This window comes from Lissotriton vulgaris, chromosome 1_1 (genome assembly GCF_964263255.1).
Source record: "Lissotriton vulgaris chromosome 1_1, aLisVul1.2, whole genome shotgun sequence".
Classification (NCBI taxonomy): Eukaryota; Metazoa; Chordata; class Amphibia; order Caudata; family Salamandridae; genus Lissotriton; species Lissotriton vulgaris.
The window spans coordinates 310,882,794-310,899,054 of record NC_141685.1 but is presented as its reverse complement, the minus strand read 5'-3'; the positions used below and the strand labels follow the sequence as shown (position 1 = coordinate 310,899,054).

The 16,261-nt window shown below is 48.7% G+C and overlaps 1 protein-coding gene across 1 annotated transcript in view; it reads right to left on the bottom strand.

The window, feature by feature from the left end:
* Positions 1-16,261, bottom strand: part of FAAH (fatty acid amide hydrolase) — a 430,791-nt gene that overhangs the window by 161,337 nt on the left and 253,193 nt on the right. Inside the window, exon 8 of the mRNA XM_086952348.1 lies at positions 11,067-11,191. Coding sequence (XP_086808474.1) covers positions 11,067-11,191 — 125 coding nt within the window. The remainder of the gene's footprint in view (positions 1-11,066; positions 11,192-16,261) is intronic.

The following is a 16,261-nucleotide window of genomic DNA, read 5'->3' as shown; positions in this document are numbered from 1 at the left end:
ATCTTAGACTCCTCTCAATCCGGATTCCGCCACAACAACAGCACTGGACCTGCCCTCATGGCCACCACTGACAACATCCATACCCTCCTCGATCAAGGCCACACAGCAGCCCTCATACTATTAGACCTCCCTGCAGCTTTCAACACCATCTCCCACCGCAGGCTCTGTGACGCCGGTATCTAGGGAACTGCTTTAGACTAGATTGGATCTTTTCTCAGGCGGAACACTCCCTCTCTTCCTCTCCAAGCCCACAGAGATCAGATGATGCGGAGTACCCCACGGTTCCTCCTTCAGCCCCTCTTCGACATCTACTTGGCCCCTCTCACCACCATCATCATCTGAAAACACAGACTCACAACATTGTATCGTACGCCTACGACACCCAGCTCATCCTCTCCCTCATCAAGGAACCCAACATCACCAGGCACAGTTTCCAAGAAGGAAATGAAGGACGTCGTAGCCTGGATGAGCAGCAGCTGCCTAAAGCTCAATTCAAAGAAAACGGAAGTCCTCATCCTCTGGTTCACACCCGCAGTATGGGACAACACCTGGTAGCCCACTGCCCTCAGAAACCCACCCAGCCCTACAGAGCATGCCCGAAATCTCTGCATCATACTCGATCCTCACTCACCATGAACTGCCAGATCAATACGGTGTCCTCCACATGCTTCAACACCCTCCATATACTGTGCAGGACCTTCAAATGGACCCCCCCCCCAACTCCAGGAAGACAGTCACCCATGCACTCATCACCAGCAGACTGGACATCGGAAACGCACTCTATGCAGAAATCAACAAAACACTCCTTCACAAACTCTAGACCTTCCAGAACGCCGCAGCCGCAGCCAGACCCGTCCTTAACATCCCATGACAGGACCGCATCACCCAGCACTTCTGCGACCTCCACTGGCTCCCTGTCGAAAAAGAAAACCTTCAAACTGCTCAAACACGCCCACGGAGAAGGGGAATGCATTGGAATGAGCGTTAGTCACAAACGGATGCTGTACTTTTGCTTCCCATACTCGAATAGCCACATCACCAGAGTCTACGAGGATGGTCACATCAAGGCTACCAAGTGGATCAATGAGAATGATTGGCAACTTATTAGCTATAAAATGCTGTATCGCCTGACATTTGTGAGACTCCGAATTCCAGATAGTGCAGACGACTGGCTGTGTGTGGCCCAAACACTGTACTGATCGCAAACGCCAGTGGGGAGGGTGGGGAGGGGGTCTGTGGCATTTCTTGAAAGGTTAGTGAGAAAATCTATCTGATATTGCCTGCAGGCTTATATTGTTTATTCTTTGAATTCATGCAAATGATAAGGGAGATCACCTACCCATGCTTTTATGATAGTTGGTTGGTTGGTTGATAGCTTTATTTCGATATGCAAGTATCATAAAAGCATTACAAAAGTATATAAAACAGCACATCGTAGAAGACTGTAGAGTTTAAGAACAAGTCGGATAAAAGATTTCTAATAGTTCAGCAAATAAGTTAATTAAAGGGAATTAAAATTGATATAGACAGTCTTTTTAGGCGAATGAACCATGCCCATTTAAAAAATTTAGACATGTTATGTTATGTTATGTTATATGGTTTTTGTATAGCGCACGGATGCCGCAGCAAAGTGGCGTCCCAGCGCTTTGGAGAATAATAACACAACACGACAGAAAAGAAGTGAGGAAGAACAGTGAAAAGAAATGGGCCTAAATTGCGGCAAAAAGGAAGGTTTAAAGTGCCTTCCTAAACGGAAGCAGCTCAGGAATGGAGCGCAAGGAAGCCGGCAGGGAGTTCCAAAGGGATGCTGCCAACACTGAAAAGGAGCGACCGCCTATCCTAGATTTTTTAAAACGTGGCACAATGGCCAAATTAGATCTGGCAGAGCGAAGAGCTCTGGCAGGCACATAGTGCTGGATAGTATGTGCTAGGATAGGAGGGGAGGCTGCTTTAAGAATTTTAAAAGTTAAGCACAAAGCTTTAAATTTAATTCTCTGCCCCACTGGCAGCCAATGGAGATCCTGAATGGTACGACAGGCCGAGACAAACTTTGGGAGGCCAACAAGCATCCTGGCCGCCGCATTCTGGACCCTTTGAAGGCGAGATAGCTCAGCCTGGTTTAGGCCCAAAAACAGGGAGCTAGCATAGTCCAGTCTGGTAAGAACCAGGGCTTGAACAATAATCTGTCTGGTCTCCGCATCGAAGAACTTAAAAATTGGTCGGAGACATTGCAGAGTGCCAAAACAAGTGCCAGCCACACGTTTTGTGTGGGAGGTGAAAGAAAGCTTATTGTCAAACCACACCCCGAGGTTTCTGACCTCTGTCACAGGGGAGGGGACAGGGCCAAGATCGGAAGGCCACCACTGATCTCCCCATAATTCACTTTCCCTACCAAAAATAATGACCTCGGTCTTAGAGGCATTAAGTTGGAGCCGATTGTTCGCCATCCAGCCTGCCACAGCTTTTAGAGCTGACTGAAAAGTGGGGGCATCCATATTGGAGTCGCCATTGAGTGCCACCGCCAACTGCGTGTCGTCGGCGTATGACACTAAGGAGAGACCAAAACTGTGGGATACCTCCGCTAAAGGCTGAACATATAAATTAAACAAGGTAGGGCTTAGGGCCGACCCTTGGGGGACACCCTGGAGTATGGGGCGAGAAGCAGAAACAAAAGGGGGCGTGGAAACCTTAAAGGCACGATCCTTAAGAAAGGAGCGAAACCACTCGAGTGCCACCTCTCCGACTCCCGCTTCCATCAGGCGGTGTAGCAGAATCTGGTGAGACACAGTATCGAATGCGGCACTAAGATCCAAAAGGATCAGTGCCGCCGTCTGACCCAGATCTAACAAATGCCTGATGTGTTCCACCACAGCCAGAAGGGCAGTTTCTGTGCTGTGGCCTGCACGAAACCCGTTTTGGGAGATATCCAATATATTTGCTTCCTGCAAATGAGAAGATAAAATAGCATTAGCATGGGCTTCTGCCAGTTTAGCTGGCCAAGGAAGAAGAGATATAGGTCGGTAGTGTTCAGGTTTGGCAGGGTCGAGGGCGGGTTTTTTGAGAATTGGAATGACCGTCGCCTGTTTCCAAGCTTTAGGAACACTACCCGAGCTGAAGGACAAATTAATAAGGCCATGCAGAGCAGGATAGCAGCCTTCAGCGAATTCCCGAAATTGATTGGGTCTCATGGGGTCATCTGGGGAGCCGGATTTAACTTTAGTCGTCAGGGCAATAAATTCATCCAAGGTCGGACTGGGAATAGTCAATAATGGTTTATGGACCAGTGACGTAGGGCTAGTCTCCGCAATAGGAAGCTGAGCGAATGACTTGTAGATAGCCTCCACCTTTTCGACAAAAAATGAGGCTAAATCCTCACAGTGTGTCTTGGAAGGTTGAAGAGCAGCAGTATCAGTCCTTTTACTAGTAAGGTCCTTACACACCCTGAAGATGACCTTGGTGGGGTTGGTGCTGTTCTTTATCTCCAAAGAGTAAAACGCAGCTCTGGCCGTGCATATAGCCCGATGATACACTCTAGTGCAGGCCCTATAGGCTGCCTTGAGGTCAGTATCATAAGTTTTGCGCCACGCGCGTTCTGCCTTTTTGCAGGAGATTTTGAGTGTTTTAAGAGAATCGTTGTACCAGGGGTTAGAAGGACTAGATCTAGTCTTGCTCCACTTAGCCGGAATAAGTAAGTCTAATGAGTGATTTAGCCACTCACAGAAACTGTCGTAGCCGCTGGAAACTTCAGTAGGGGGTGAGGGATGAAATTTCAACAGGAGTTGATGAAAATGCTCTAAATTTAAGTTTCTCCAGGGGCGTCTAAGACTAGCAGAAGAATTATTCCTACATACATGCCACAAACTATGCGGGAAGATGTGTCGGTTAATAAAATCCGTAGGACCACCTTGTACTGGCGAGTTCCAAATTGCCTGCAGAGAGGTTTGAGCCAATGTCTTCTTGGGCAGGTGTAGTCAGGGCATTCAAAAAAGAAATGAGCCACAGTTTCGGGTCTAGTTGTGCATAGGGCGCAATGTGGTGATGCCTGCACGGACATATTCCATCTTGAGAGCAGGTCTCCTAAAGGTAAGGTGCCTACTCTAAATTTGATATAGAGTGCCCGGTCAGCAGGACTTGTAATTAGGTCCAGGTAAGGCTCAAAGGCAACGACGTCTTTTATTTTCAAGTAGGCTGCGGTGGAGTTGCAGTGACGTGGATTGCTGATGAGCTGGGCAGAGACCCAATCCCAAAATAGTTTTTTTAGGGTCGCCTTCGGTGGGGCAGATTGTGTAGTCCAACAAGATCCCAGACCTAGGTCTCCCAGGAGGTTTTTAATGTCCCTGAGCCACTTAATCTTGTGCCAGCCACCCATTCCCATCACCTCTGACAGCCCATCCGCATATGTTTTCAGTTCGGGGACCCTCCACAGACGAGCCCATAACAAAAGGGGCCGGAGGCGAGCCTGGTCCTTAATTGATTTACAACCCGCATCCAGAAGCACCGGGACTGTTGGAGTGCTCAACGGGATAGCCAGAAGGTTCTTCAGAAATTTGTTCTCAGCCTTGGATAGAACCTCTGAGTTGCCAAGGCCCCATAGCTCAGCCCCATAGAGAGATGCCGTGACAGCTCTTGCTTTATAAATGTCAATTACTGGAGCTACACATGGATTGGTGTCACTACAACGCATGCTTTTACATCGCATGCCTTTACAACGCGGTTTTTACCACGCAGTCCATTACAACGCATAATGCTTTTAGGCGCTGGATAGTGAATTATTTAATTTACTATTCCAACTCCAGTCCCCGTGGATAGCAGGGAAGGTGTTGGATAGTAAATTAAATATATTCCCTATCCTAGAGCGCCCCCCAGCACAATGCGTTGTAATGGTATGCGTTGTAATGGTTGCGATGTAATTGTAGTGCGTTGTAAAAAATGCGTTGTAAGTGATGTTCCCCGCTACACATTGCTTAGATGAGTTACGGTACTCGCTCAACAGTGCTCCTCCCACCCTTTTGTGGCTAAGGGTCATTTTATTGATGTGGGGTGACCAGCTCATGACATCACTCATGCGAATCCCCAAGTAATCGAATTCTGAAACTCTCTCAAGTGGAATAGAATTTAACACAGGAGGACGACCAAGCTTGCGGGGAGGGTGCATGATCAAATATTTAGTTTTGTCCACATTAATGACCAGCCCTCTTTTTGAGCAAAAATCCTGAAAACGGTTCAGAAGCTTCTGGAGGCCCTGGGGAGTCTTTGAAATGAGGAGGGTGTCGTCGGCGAACAACAGGGTTGGAATCCTCACGCCCCCCAAGGAGGGGGCGTCTGCTGGTTCTTCAAGCAGGTGCTCTACCACACCATTCACGTACAGGGAAAATAGTGTAGGAGCTAGTACACAACCCTGTCGGACACCTCCGTTAACCGGGATCCTATCTGTCTTTTCCCCGTTCTGACCCCATCGCACCTGGGCATAGTTGTCGTTATGCAGTTTGATGAGAAGCAGTAGGATATAAGGGGGCAGCCCGAGACCCTGCAAGACCCTCCAGCGTTCCTCCCTAAGAAAAGGAAGTTTTTAAGTCTATGAAGGCCAGGTAGAGACTGCCTTTGCCCAGTTCCACCACCTTCCAGTGTAGAACCAACAGTTTGAACACTTGCTCAATGGTTCCTGTACCAGAGCGAAAGCCTGCCTGCAAGTCGGACAGTATGTGTTTTTCGTCCACCCAGTGAAGAATCCTCCCCAGAATCGCTTTTCCCGCCACCTTCTGGGTTGAGTCTATGAGGCTTATTGGCCTGTAGTTCCCCGGATGGTCCTGACAGCCCTTTTTAAAAATTGGAACTAGCTTTGCCCCTTTCCAGGACTCAGGGACAGGACCTCCCTCTAGGATGGCGTTCAAAAGAGCAGAAATCAGTGTGCCCCATTCACCCGGATAGGCTCGAAGGAGGTCCCCTGGCAGCCCATCGGGACCAGCTGCTTTCAGGGGTATCAGGGATTTGATCAAATTCGTAACCTCCTGTGCAGTGAAGAGATCAGTGGCTCTATCCAGTGGAAAAGGGGAAAGGGAAAAAGGGTCGTCGAGTGGCCCTTCTACAGCTGAGTATAGGGCCTTAAAATGGTTGAACCACGTCTGGGCTGGGATCGTGCAAGTCCTCAAGGTGTCATCAGGACGATTCCTACTGCCACCAGGTCCCAAAAGCCCATCGGGACCAGCTGCTTTCAGGGGTATCAGGGATTTGATCAAATTCGTAACCTCCCGTGCAGTGAAGAGATCAGTGGCTCTATCCAGTGGAAAAGGGGAAAGGGAAAAAGGGTCGTCGAGTGGCCCTTCTACAGCTAAGTATAGGGCCTTAAAATGGTTGAACCACATCTGGGCTGGGATCGTGCAAGTCCTCAAGGTGTCATCAGGACGATTCCTACTGCCCACCAGGTCCCAAAAGCCTTTAGCGTCTCTCCCTCGACTTGCGGCCAGGAGATCCTGCCAGAAGTTATCCTCCCATTCCTTTTTATCAGTTTTCAAGCAATGTGAATACAACCTTCTGGCCTCCCTGGTCCTTGTTTGGGACTTGGATTTCACTGCTTCGACCAGCAGTGTCTTAGATTCCCTACACTTGTGGTTAAACCAACCCTGTCTTTTCCGGGGGCGTGACTTCGTCCCGTTGTAAGTGGATGGGACAATAATCAAATTACTTAAGGCCTGGGTTAGATTACAGAACCGGTCGGACAACTCTACCAGCCCACCCTCAAGAGAATCCAGATTGTCTGAAGCTGTGGCTAGGAGCTGCATTATGATGGACATCTTCTCAACCGAGAGTGTGAGCTTAGCCCACTTCAGCCGTCTGCCACAGTTCGAGACAACTGTTTCACCGGGAACAGTAGCGCATGAAGGCGAGCCCCCTGTGCCCTCTAGCCACCAAGGAGACAAGGCAATAGAGAGCAGATTGTGATCGCTCTCAACGGACGATATGATCTCCATATCTTCCACTGAGCTCCATAGGTGGACGTCAAGCAGAATGTAGTCAATTCTTGACGTATGGTTGGGCCTATTGTACGTATGGGCTCCCGCTTTGTCGGATCTAGTCCTACCATTAAGAGCCCTCAGGTCAAACTCCATGGTAAGAGAATTAACCTGAAGTGCCACTTCCGTCCGTCTCTTGATTGGGCTAAGCTCTAGAGCCGGAATCCCCATCCTGTAGTGTTCCTCCTACTGGTCATGGGTGACTTCTGAGCCAAGGGGCTCAAACGTACAGTTGAAGTCGCCCGCGACCAGGGTACATAACTTGTGGGGGGAAGATCTAAGCAAACCCTCTAAAAGAGCTATAGTGGGTGATTGTCTGCCTCCCTTTGTACCCCGCGCATAAATATTGAAAATGTTAAGATTGACACGTCCCCTGGAATTTAAGGTGATATTAAGGAGATCCGGACAGTTTGTTTGGTGCTCCTCTACCCTGCAGTTAAGAGAGGAAGCTACCCAAATGAGGAGGCCTCCCGAGGGACGTCCCCTGCCTGATGCCGGGAAGACAGCAGGTCTATTGTGGGATGAGTAACCCGCCTTGTGTAAGGGCTCCCTACTCCAAGTCTCCTGGAACACACAAATGGAGTACTCCTCCACAAGAGCATTCCAGTCAGGCAGGGCCAACTTCCTGTCTAGTCCAGCCACGTTCCAACTGAAAACCCTAATGAGTGGGTTCGTCACAGCTGCAGCGCTACTGGACGCGACAGTGCCGTCCGAACCTGCCTCTACCAAAATGGGGTGGTCAATAACAGCTTCATTAGGGTCCCGCCCCACACCTGATTCCCGTCGAGCCGTTAGGGCCACCTGCTTCCCTGATGGAGCAGGTGGACCAGTCAACTTTAGGGATAGGTTAAATGCTTCATCAGATGTTAGGTCCCCCCGAGCCACCCCAAGAGAATCAACAAGTCAGTACCCCCTGGGAACCCAGCTCGACCTCGGCCATACCGCATGTGGCTGGAATAGAGGTATTGCAGGATGCCATTGGCTGCCAGTGATGTTTTGGTAAGTATCCACAGGGAGTTGGCCAGGACATTTCATAGCCGGCCGTGGGTAAAAATATGTTAGGTCAACCGCGTCAACACCTGGACCACCCGTAGCCTGCCCAGAATTACATATTGCATGGGCAACTCTCATATCTTGAAAGTTGACTACCACACAATCACCCACGAACGGTTTCTTTCCCTGTCCAATCCATCCTACCCTACGCACTCCAAGAATCAACCCATCCACTCCCCTCGGAAGGGGTCTGTTGGCTTTTGGCCAGTGGATGGTTTTGTTCTTCAGTGCCTGGTGGGTTTCCAGCTGGGCGTCCTTCAAAACGGGAACATTAATGAGGACGGCAACGTATGGATGGCACTCTGGGGGGAGATTAACTGGGGGACATTTTCAAACCACCTTCTGCGGTATACCCACGAGTGAAGGGGCTCCAGGATGACTCATTGCTGCTTTTGCCTTTGAGACCGGGGCAACTCCCCTGGCATCAACAGTTAGATTAGCCGGTCGTTTTGGCTTAGAGAGGGACCCTCCCTCTTGCAACTTCTTTTGGTCTGATTTGGACTTTGCATTTCTCGCCATCGGGGGGGTACTAGCATGGACCTGGACAGTATGAGTGATAGTTCCCGGTTTGACACTAGCAAGGGTCTCAGGGACAGTTGTCGGGCCTTCCCTGTTGCTAGGGCAGATACAGAGGTTGACGGTAGTGTTGTCTGGATTGAGCCCCCTAGGTCCCCCTTCCCATCATTCCCTCCCGCGTTATCCTCCCTGAATTTGGACTGTAGTTTGATAAGGGTTTTCAGAGAAAAGAAGTTATCCCGGGTGGACTGTTCAAACCTATCCAGCCTATCCCCCAGACTCTTGACTTGGTCGATGAGCGGGACCAGTAAGGACTTAACCAAATTCTCAATGAGCTTAGGGGAAGGCGTTTCATGAGGTGTTGTTGGTAGTGCAGGGGCGGTGAAATTTGACTGTGTAGTTTCGGCCACAGTTACCAAGGGATCATTTCCTCCAGTTGGTTCAGTGGTCGGTGTGGCAGATCCATGACTGTTTGGTAGGGTAGGGACTCTTGAGACATGCTTCCTCGGGCGCTTGTGAAGTGATGTAAAGCTACCCTTCTGTGTACTAGTAACCCTTTTTCTCTTGGTACGAGCCAAGGAGACATGTGTCAAGCACGACGGGTTAGGAGTCGGAGAAGGGACCTGAAGGGGTGGTTGACGCACCTGGCCGGTGGAAGGGCTTGTGGGTGTAACAGGTCGAGGTCCTAAAACCACTGGACTAGAGCTAACGGGCAAGGATTGAGCTACCAAACTTTCCAACCTATCAATGCTTGCCCCTATTGCTGCAATCCGTGGCTGTTCGGACAGAATCTCAGGAAGAGGGGAGGCAGGATGGGTAAAGGTTGGAGACAGGGCATGTGCCACTGCTCTTAGCGAGGAGCGTCTGGCCGGGAAAGAATCTTGTGAAAGGAGACGTTCCATCATCACAATCTCCTTTTCAATGACAGCAGCTACTCTTGTGATGAATTTGTCCATCGTGCCTATCATGGAGCTCCCCGCAGCACCCTCTCCCCCACCCCTCAAAGCTTTACCGGAACGGGTAGACATGTGGGCTTCTAAACCCCCAAGGGAACTACTAACTCTGGCACAAAAAAAATGGTAAATGAAAGAGGGGTGGCCCAGCCCAGCCTCTGACAGCCCCTGACTGCCACAGACTGCCCGCCCTTTGCCCGGGCTTCGCTCGGCGTCTCGCTGATCGCCAGGCAACCTGTTAAGTAGTGGCCGTTGCGGGCGTGGGGCGTGTCTCACTGGGAGCGCGGCTGTGCACACCTGAGTGGCGCAGGGACTCCTGGTCTTCCGAGTCCCTGCTAGCACACGCCCTCTGTAGATGGTTCACTCCTCCTTGAAGCTTCCACAACCGCCCAACAGCCTTGGCCCCTCGCTGCAAACCGCGAAGCGGCAGCAGCGGTATCCCGAGGGATAAAGAGCAGGCAGGGCAGTTCCGCTGGTCCGTGGGTCCTTCTTCTCTCCCAGGTAACAAACAACGTTTTGGGCGTCCCGCAGGCAAGAGGAAGCACACGCCTTTTGATCTAGGTTGGGCGGGGGGCGTGTCTCACTTGGGGCGCGGCCGTGCACACCTGCGCGGCGCAGGGACTCCTGATCTTCCAAGTCCCTGCTAGCACACGCCCTCTGTAGATGGTTCACTCCTCCTTGCAGCTTCCACAACCGCCCAACAGCCTTACAGCCTTGGCCCCTCGCTGCAAACCGCGAAGCGGCACCCGCGAAGCGGGTGCGGCGAGCAGCAGTGGCAGCAGCGGTATCCCGAGGGATAAAGAGCAGGCTGGGCAGTTCCGCTGGTCAGGGGTCCTTCTTCTCTCCCAGGTAACAAACAACGTTTTGGGCGTCAATGAATCACTGTATGTTATCAATTGCATTTCCTCATACCTATATTTGGTGTGGGTTTTTCTGCTGTTTCTACATGATGAATCCCATTTACCCACACTCAAAAACAACAAGGGTTAGATGTGCACACCTGTATATGTAGAAGAGGAGCGACATTTTGAACTGGAGTGAGGTAAAACATTACTGTAAGTGAGGATGGAGACTTTTAGGGGCTGTGGTGAGCAAGAGTGAAAAGTTGCCAATGGAGCTGTAAACTAGACCTCCATATTGGAGCCCAGAATAGGCTAACCTATTGTAAATGGTCTCTTCCTGGTGCTAATTCATGAAAGATGTGTTTGTTTCCACTAACCACAGTCATACAATAGGACAATTTATCTTAAGTAACTTAACTGTTACTTCTCCGATGTTATACACACCACTTGTTGTCTTTGTATCACAACTGTTGCCATGAGCAGGCAACATCTGATCAAAATGTTACAGCTGCTAAAAAAAATACAAATGAAATAAATGAAAATGTACTCTACTTACCACTGCTTCTAAATGGATCTCAGGTGGCCCTTGATGGGAAATGCATTAAAATGTTTAATTAAGGACTATAATGGAGTTTCAGAAAAGGGAATGCCTCAAAACCAACAGGAAAAATTAGGAGTAGTTATATATTTACCTCCTCATTGAAGGGGATGGGTGGCACAGTTGGGTCCAAGCGAAACATGTCATCGCACAGGAGGGCTCTCATGCATAGGACCACGCTGTCCACATCCCTCGCAAGAGGGCCTATCATTGCAATAACTAAAACAAATCAAATAAAACAATCTCTCGCATACAAACAAAAACATCAACTGAGCATCTGATGACAGTAATTGTTGCAGCTAAATCCATAAAGCTAACAAAGAAGTATCTGAAGTCAACATATACTTAGCCAGAGCGAAATAAGTAAGCACAATAACTTCAGACCCACAGACCAAACCAAAGATCCCACACAGAAAACACAGAGTTGAGTCAACTTCCAGTGGATATGCACGAGCTGCCTCACATTAAGATTGAAAAATATAAGCATTTTCAGATTTGAAGAAAATTTCAATGGGATGGTGCACCCTTCTGTCATGATTTTGGATTTTGGGATATCTACCTTCGCATCCTGAAAATGTCCTAAGAACCTGGAATTCAGATTTACACCCAGTACACTGGTTTTATACATTCACATTCCATTTAAATAGTACTCTTCACTCCAGTACATTTTAAAAATTGTTTCTTGGTTTTAGAAGTTGCACTCGTAATTCTCCGGAGTATCAGAGGCACTAAGAATGCAAACACAGAAATGTTCTTCTCACAAGCAATAAAGGGAGACTAATACTGCCATTCCATCAATAGGCAAGAACACACACATAAGGATACAAGAGGAAAAGTGGAGGATAGCTCACTCCCATCTTTCCTTTAGCCCCTGTCCCCAACACCCTCCTATTAATTAATTGTTGAGGTAACAGAGGGGTGGAAGTTGGGTCATAGAAGCAAACAGGCTGCCACAGTAAGCTGAAGACCCAGGCGGTTGTTATCCAATCGTCAAACAAAATAATCCTGCCAGGACTTAGTGGAATGTTGGAAAGTTGGTGTTTGCAGTCAGGTCAGCATCTTCTGTTTTTGCCAGACACCAGAAGAGGCTCAACCTCACCTCAATCGCAACCATTTCTATAAGTACCTACAATGCGACATGCTCGGACACCATATAATAAAACACTTACAGACCTCCCAAATTCCACCCACTAGAAGGACGATTACTAATGGGAGACTTAGGAGCACACAAGATTAGACAAATATATCAACCTATAGTCACACATAACTGCACTACATTGGGTAAGTTATGAAGGACATGGGAGGGTGACATTACAGATCTTTCAGATGATGATTGGACGGTGAGGCTGGCAAGTCCATCACGTCCCGCTACCGCCTGATTTACTTTAAATGCATCTACCAAGCCATTTATACCAGGTCTCAATTTCTATAGCATGTGTGAAGGGAAAAGAGAGTTTTAGTAGAAACCACACTGACTTCACTTGTTCTGGTCATATTTGGGCAAAATCTATCAATTCATATTTTGGACATCCATGCTTGTTAACAATTGTTGGAGTGTTTTCATACCATTAATCCCACATGACCTTCCTCGTCCCTTTCCAGGTATTCCCATCAGACACTGCTGGGTCCCACATTGACCATGTTACACAAACTAATACTCTCTATTATCCCACAAGACTGGCATCTTTGAATGGAGTGTTATTTACCAATGGTTTCACAGGATACTTATTGAGGGATTTTCAAATTGCACTTTGTTGGGTCCTTATACTCTTCAATAGAGTCTAATTTATGGAGAGTTTTGTTGCTACACTACCAGACTCGTACATGTTTTTCCTTTCCAAATTCAATTAATTAAGTTTAGGATACACACAATGACAGTAGTAAGCCCAAACCCTACATTTATATGAATGTACATGCAAGGAGATTAGGAGGAAAAGACCCTGAGACATGATTAGGTGGTTTTCTGCAGGCGGAGTCAGTGGCGGTAGCGAGGTATGGATGTGCACTGTGATGAGCCGAGCGGGCAAGCGGGGAGAGAAGATGGGGAGAAGGAGAATCCAGCTCTTCAGGAGAGAAGTGGTGGCTAGGAGGAGACTGAAGTCACGCCCAAAGGAGCACTTATTTTTTGATCCTCAGTGCCTGGAGCTGCAGTGGAATTTGACAATCATCATTCCGATGCAGGACACCTGCAGATGCTAAGCAGACGCTGTGAAGTGTAGTGGAGCAGTGAGCCTGTTTTGCAGCAGAATCTACATGGAGCATTGGTGACGCTTAGTGACTTCTGGTGTCCTCTGGTGACTTTGGTGAATTCAGGAGCAGTGGCAGCCCACTTAGGGCTTTGGAGCTGGCTTGACTGTGAGCTATTGCCCGGGTGCTGGGGCTATATAGTTTGAGGAGGGGGGTTCACGGTTGCTCACTGGCCAGCTCTCCGACCTCTGTTTACCATCTCCGTAGTTGGCCCTCCACTAGCCCAGTAGTCGAGGGCAGGCAATGAAGGGCCCGGTGGGAAAACTCTTTACTGACTCCTCTTTTGAAGTTAAGCCTCTCGGCCCCTCTAGCAGGTTGGGAACTATTACAAGTAGCAGTACCAGTAGCAGCTAAAGTGAAAGAGCTTCTCAAGATTGTTTAATGCCAAATGGTCAGTGGATCGGTCACTCAAACAGTGGCTTTCCAGGGCAACAGGCATAGTATCCATTAAAAAACCTTGGCTATCAGGCCATGGTGGAAGTAAGAAGCTGGTGCGGTGAGGGTGGTGATTGGCCATTAGAGCCTACTAGGATATGGCGCAGCCTGCGTCCTTTGGAAGATAGTCCTCTCTCTATGCTATTTAGTCTAAAGTTGTCGGCTTGGTTCATTCGATGGGTTTATGGTTAAGACAATGAGCCATTCTCCTTTCTAATTAAAAATTATCCCTAAGGTCTGTGTACAAATTGTCGACTCATTACGGAACATCTGAGAATGAGACCACCAGAGAATGGTTCCGTATTGCAGCCCAGTGCCCGTTAACTAAAAGGACAGGTAAATCGGACGAAAACCTGACGTCACTCAGTTGTCCAGCAAGTGCCGGCGCACATGCCTACCAGGAGGCTGCATCTTGTGGTCTTTCCCAGGTGTGGCAGGCTTCAACTGCTTACGTGAGAGCCTAGTGCCTGGTACCTAAAAGGGAAAATAAATTAGAATAAAAACCGGAGGTCTCTTAGTTGTTCAGCAGCTGGAGGTGCTTTTGGTGCTCTAGGCCCCAACCGCTTGTGCCCCGTAGAAGATGAAATTGAAAAAAATTGCAATCTGGTTGCATAAATGCTTCAACTTTTCCCTAGAAGTAAAAAAAAAATCTCCTGTAATAAAAGATCTCGGATACAACTTTTTAAGTCTTATCCATCAATTTCAGACTACTTAATCAGGGCCAATAAAGACGACATAGAAGTCACAAGTCCCTCTCTAGTCTTGGTTAGTCCTCTAGGCCGATTAAATCAAAATCTGAAAATGTGTCTTGGATAAGAGCAGGTCATTAATGGTCAAGAATGGGGTAGGGATGCTCTCTCTTCTGCTTACAACTAACATCCTCTGGTAAGAAGGAGGAGGAGGAGCAGGAGGAGGAGGTGTGGAGAATGAAAATCTCCCTCTGTTTCGGACTCACTGGCACAAGGAAAAGACCCAGCGGCAGCGACGGTGCATAAATTAGGGCGCTGGGTCATTGACCCACATGCTGTGCCCAACTCTCCCGACACAGTTATTAAGTCAGGTTCAGCTGCTCCCTCATCTGGTCTGAGTCTGACTGTCAGAAGGGGGTGGGCGGGGCAGCCAGCAGGTTGACATGACTCCGGCCAGCGTCATGCTGACTGACATGACTCAGTCATGCGCACTGGTGTTTGCTCTGGTTGGCAGCTGCGCATTAGGAGAATGAGGATTGATTAATGCTGCAGCCCTCGGTCTCCTAATGGGCGGCGAGTATGCCTGCTAAGCCAATTCTGGCGCTGCCAGGTTTGACTGGGAGGGGTTACCACACTGCACCAGCGCCGTGGCCTCTCGCAGCCCACCAAATTTGATTGCACTGGAATCTGGAGTCCGAGGCTGGGGGAGAGAGGGAGGCGAACTGCGAGCCGGAGAGCTCGAGAGAAGAGTGGTATTCTAATTTCTGACCAGGACAAGAGGTCCATGCTGGCGGAACCGGCTGCAGGAGAGTTACCCGTGATGGAGTCTACGGAGCTGAGCAGTGGTAAGTGACGGACTCCTACATCCCATTCCGAGAGTAATCATTCACTACTATGTGCTGAAGTTTTGGGGATTCAAGCAAGCCGGGCTGAAGACGGCTGGAATTCCAGAAACCGGTCCTCGGAAGCTTGTTTCTGGTCCAGAGAAGGCATGGCTTGGCAGTTCGGGCTGGACTGTTCCCATGAGGCACAGGGTCAGACTGATTTGCATATGGCCATGTCTTAACTGGGGTGGTGTGGAGTGCAAAAAAACGATGGATTTAGGCCCAGATCTCTGTACTGGGGTGAATGTATGACATTGTTCTGCATTCTGTCCATCAACTTTGGTTTTTGCATTAGATGTTTTGGGAAAGCGTGTCAAGTTATGCCACTCATTTAACCCGGCAGTTCCTATGGCTGCACGACGCACCCTGCACAAAGCACCTCCATCTTGTACCGCGGGTGTGAATGTGTGTCCCAACGTTGAGAGGCCCACCTACGCATCAATTATTCATTTGCAGAAAGCGCCCTATCCTTGAACTGACATCGCCAGAGCTCTCAAAGCTCTTCTGTTATGAATTCCTGTGTGTTGAAATCGGGTATTTATATGAGGTCTTTTCAGTCATTCGCCTCATCTCAGTCCAGATGGGAGGTGAAGCAACTAATTTTTCTGGTTCTATAATTCAACACTTCTGACTGTGCAGGCCACAAGGTACAGTGGGAACGCGTGAAGAAAGCTTCCAGAGTGTGTTTGTTATATTGACAAGGAAGTTAAAGAAGGCTGTGTGTCTGCAAGTGACTTGTTTGGCACTGCAATCGCTGACATGGACTCGCTGCTTTTGCCATCTGTACCAGACCTGTTTAGTCAAGTGATAGGGACTACGAGATTAACAGCCGTGTTTTTGCTTTTTTAAGTCTCGCCTATGCAGCACTTGCGCTGTCTTGTTGAGACATGTACACTATAGTGTGTATAAGCTCCGCCCACTCTCCACCCATCATTATCATTGGCTGGTGTCTTAAATGTTGTCTTTCGATTGGTTGTAGGCTTGTTAGTCCATCCTGCACAAACTACTTTCTTCCAATGCCTTCTCACCCCCAT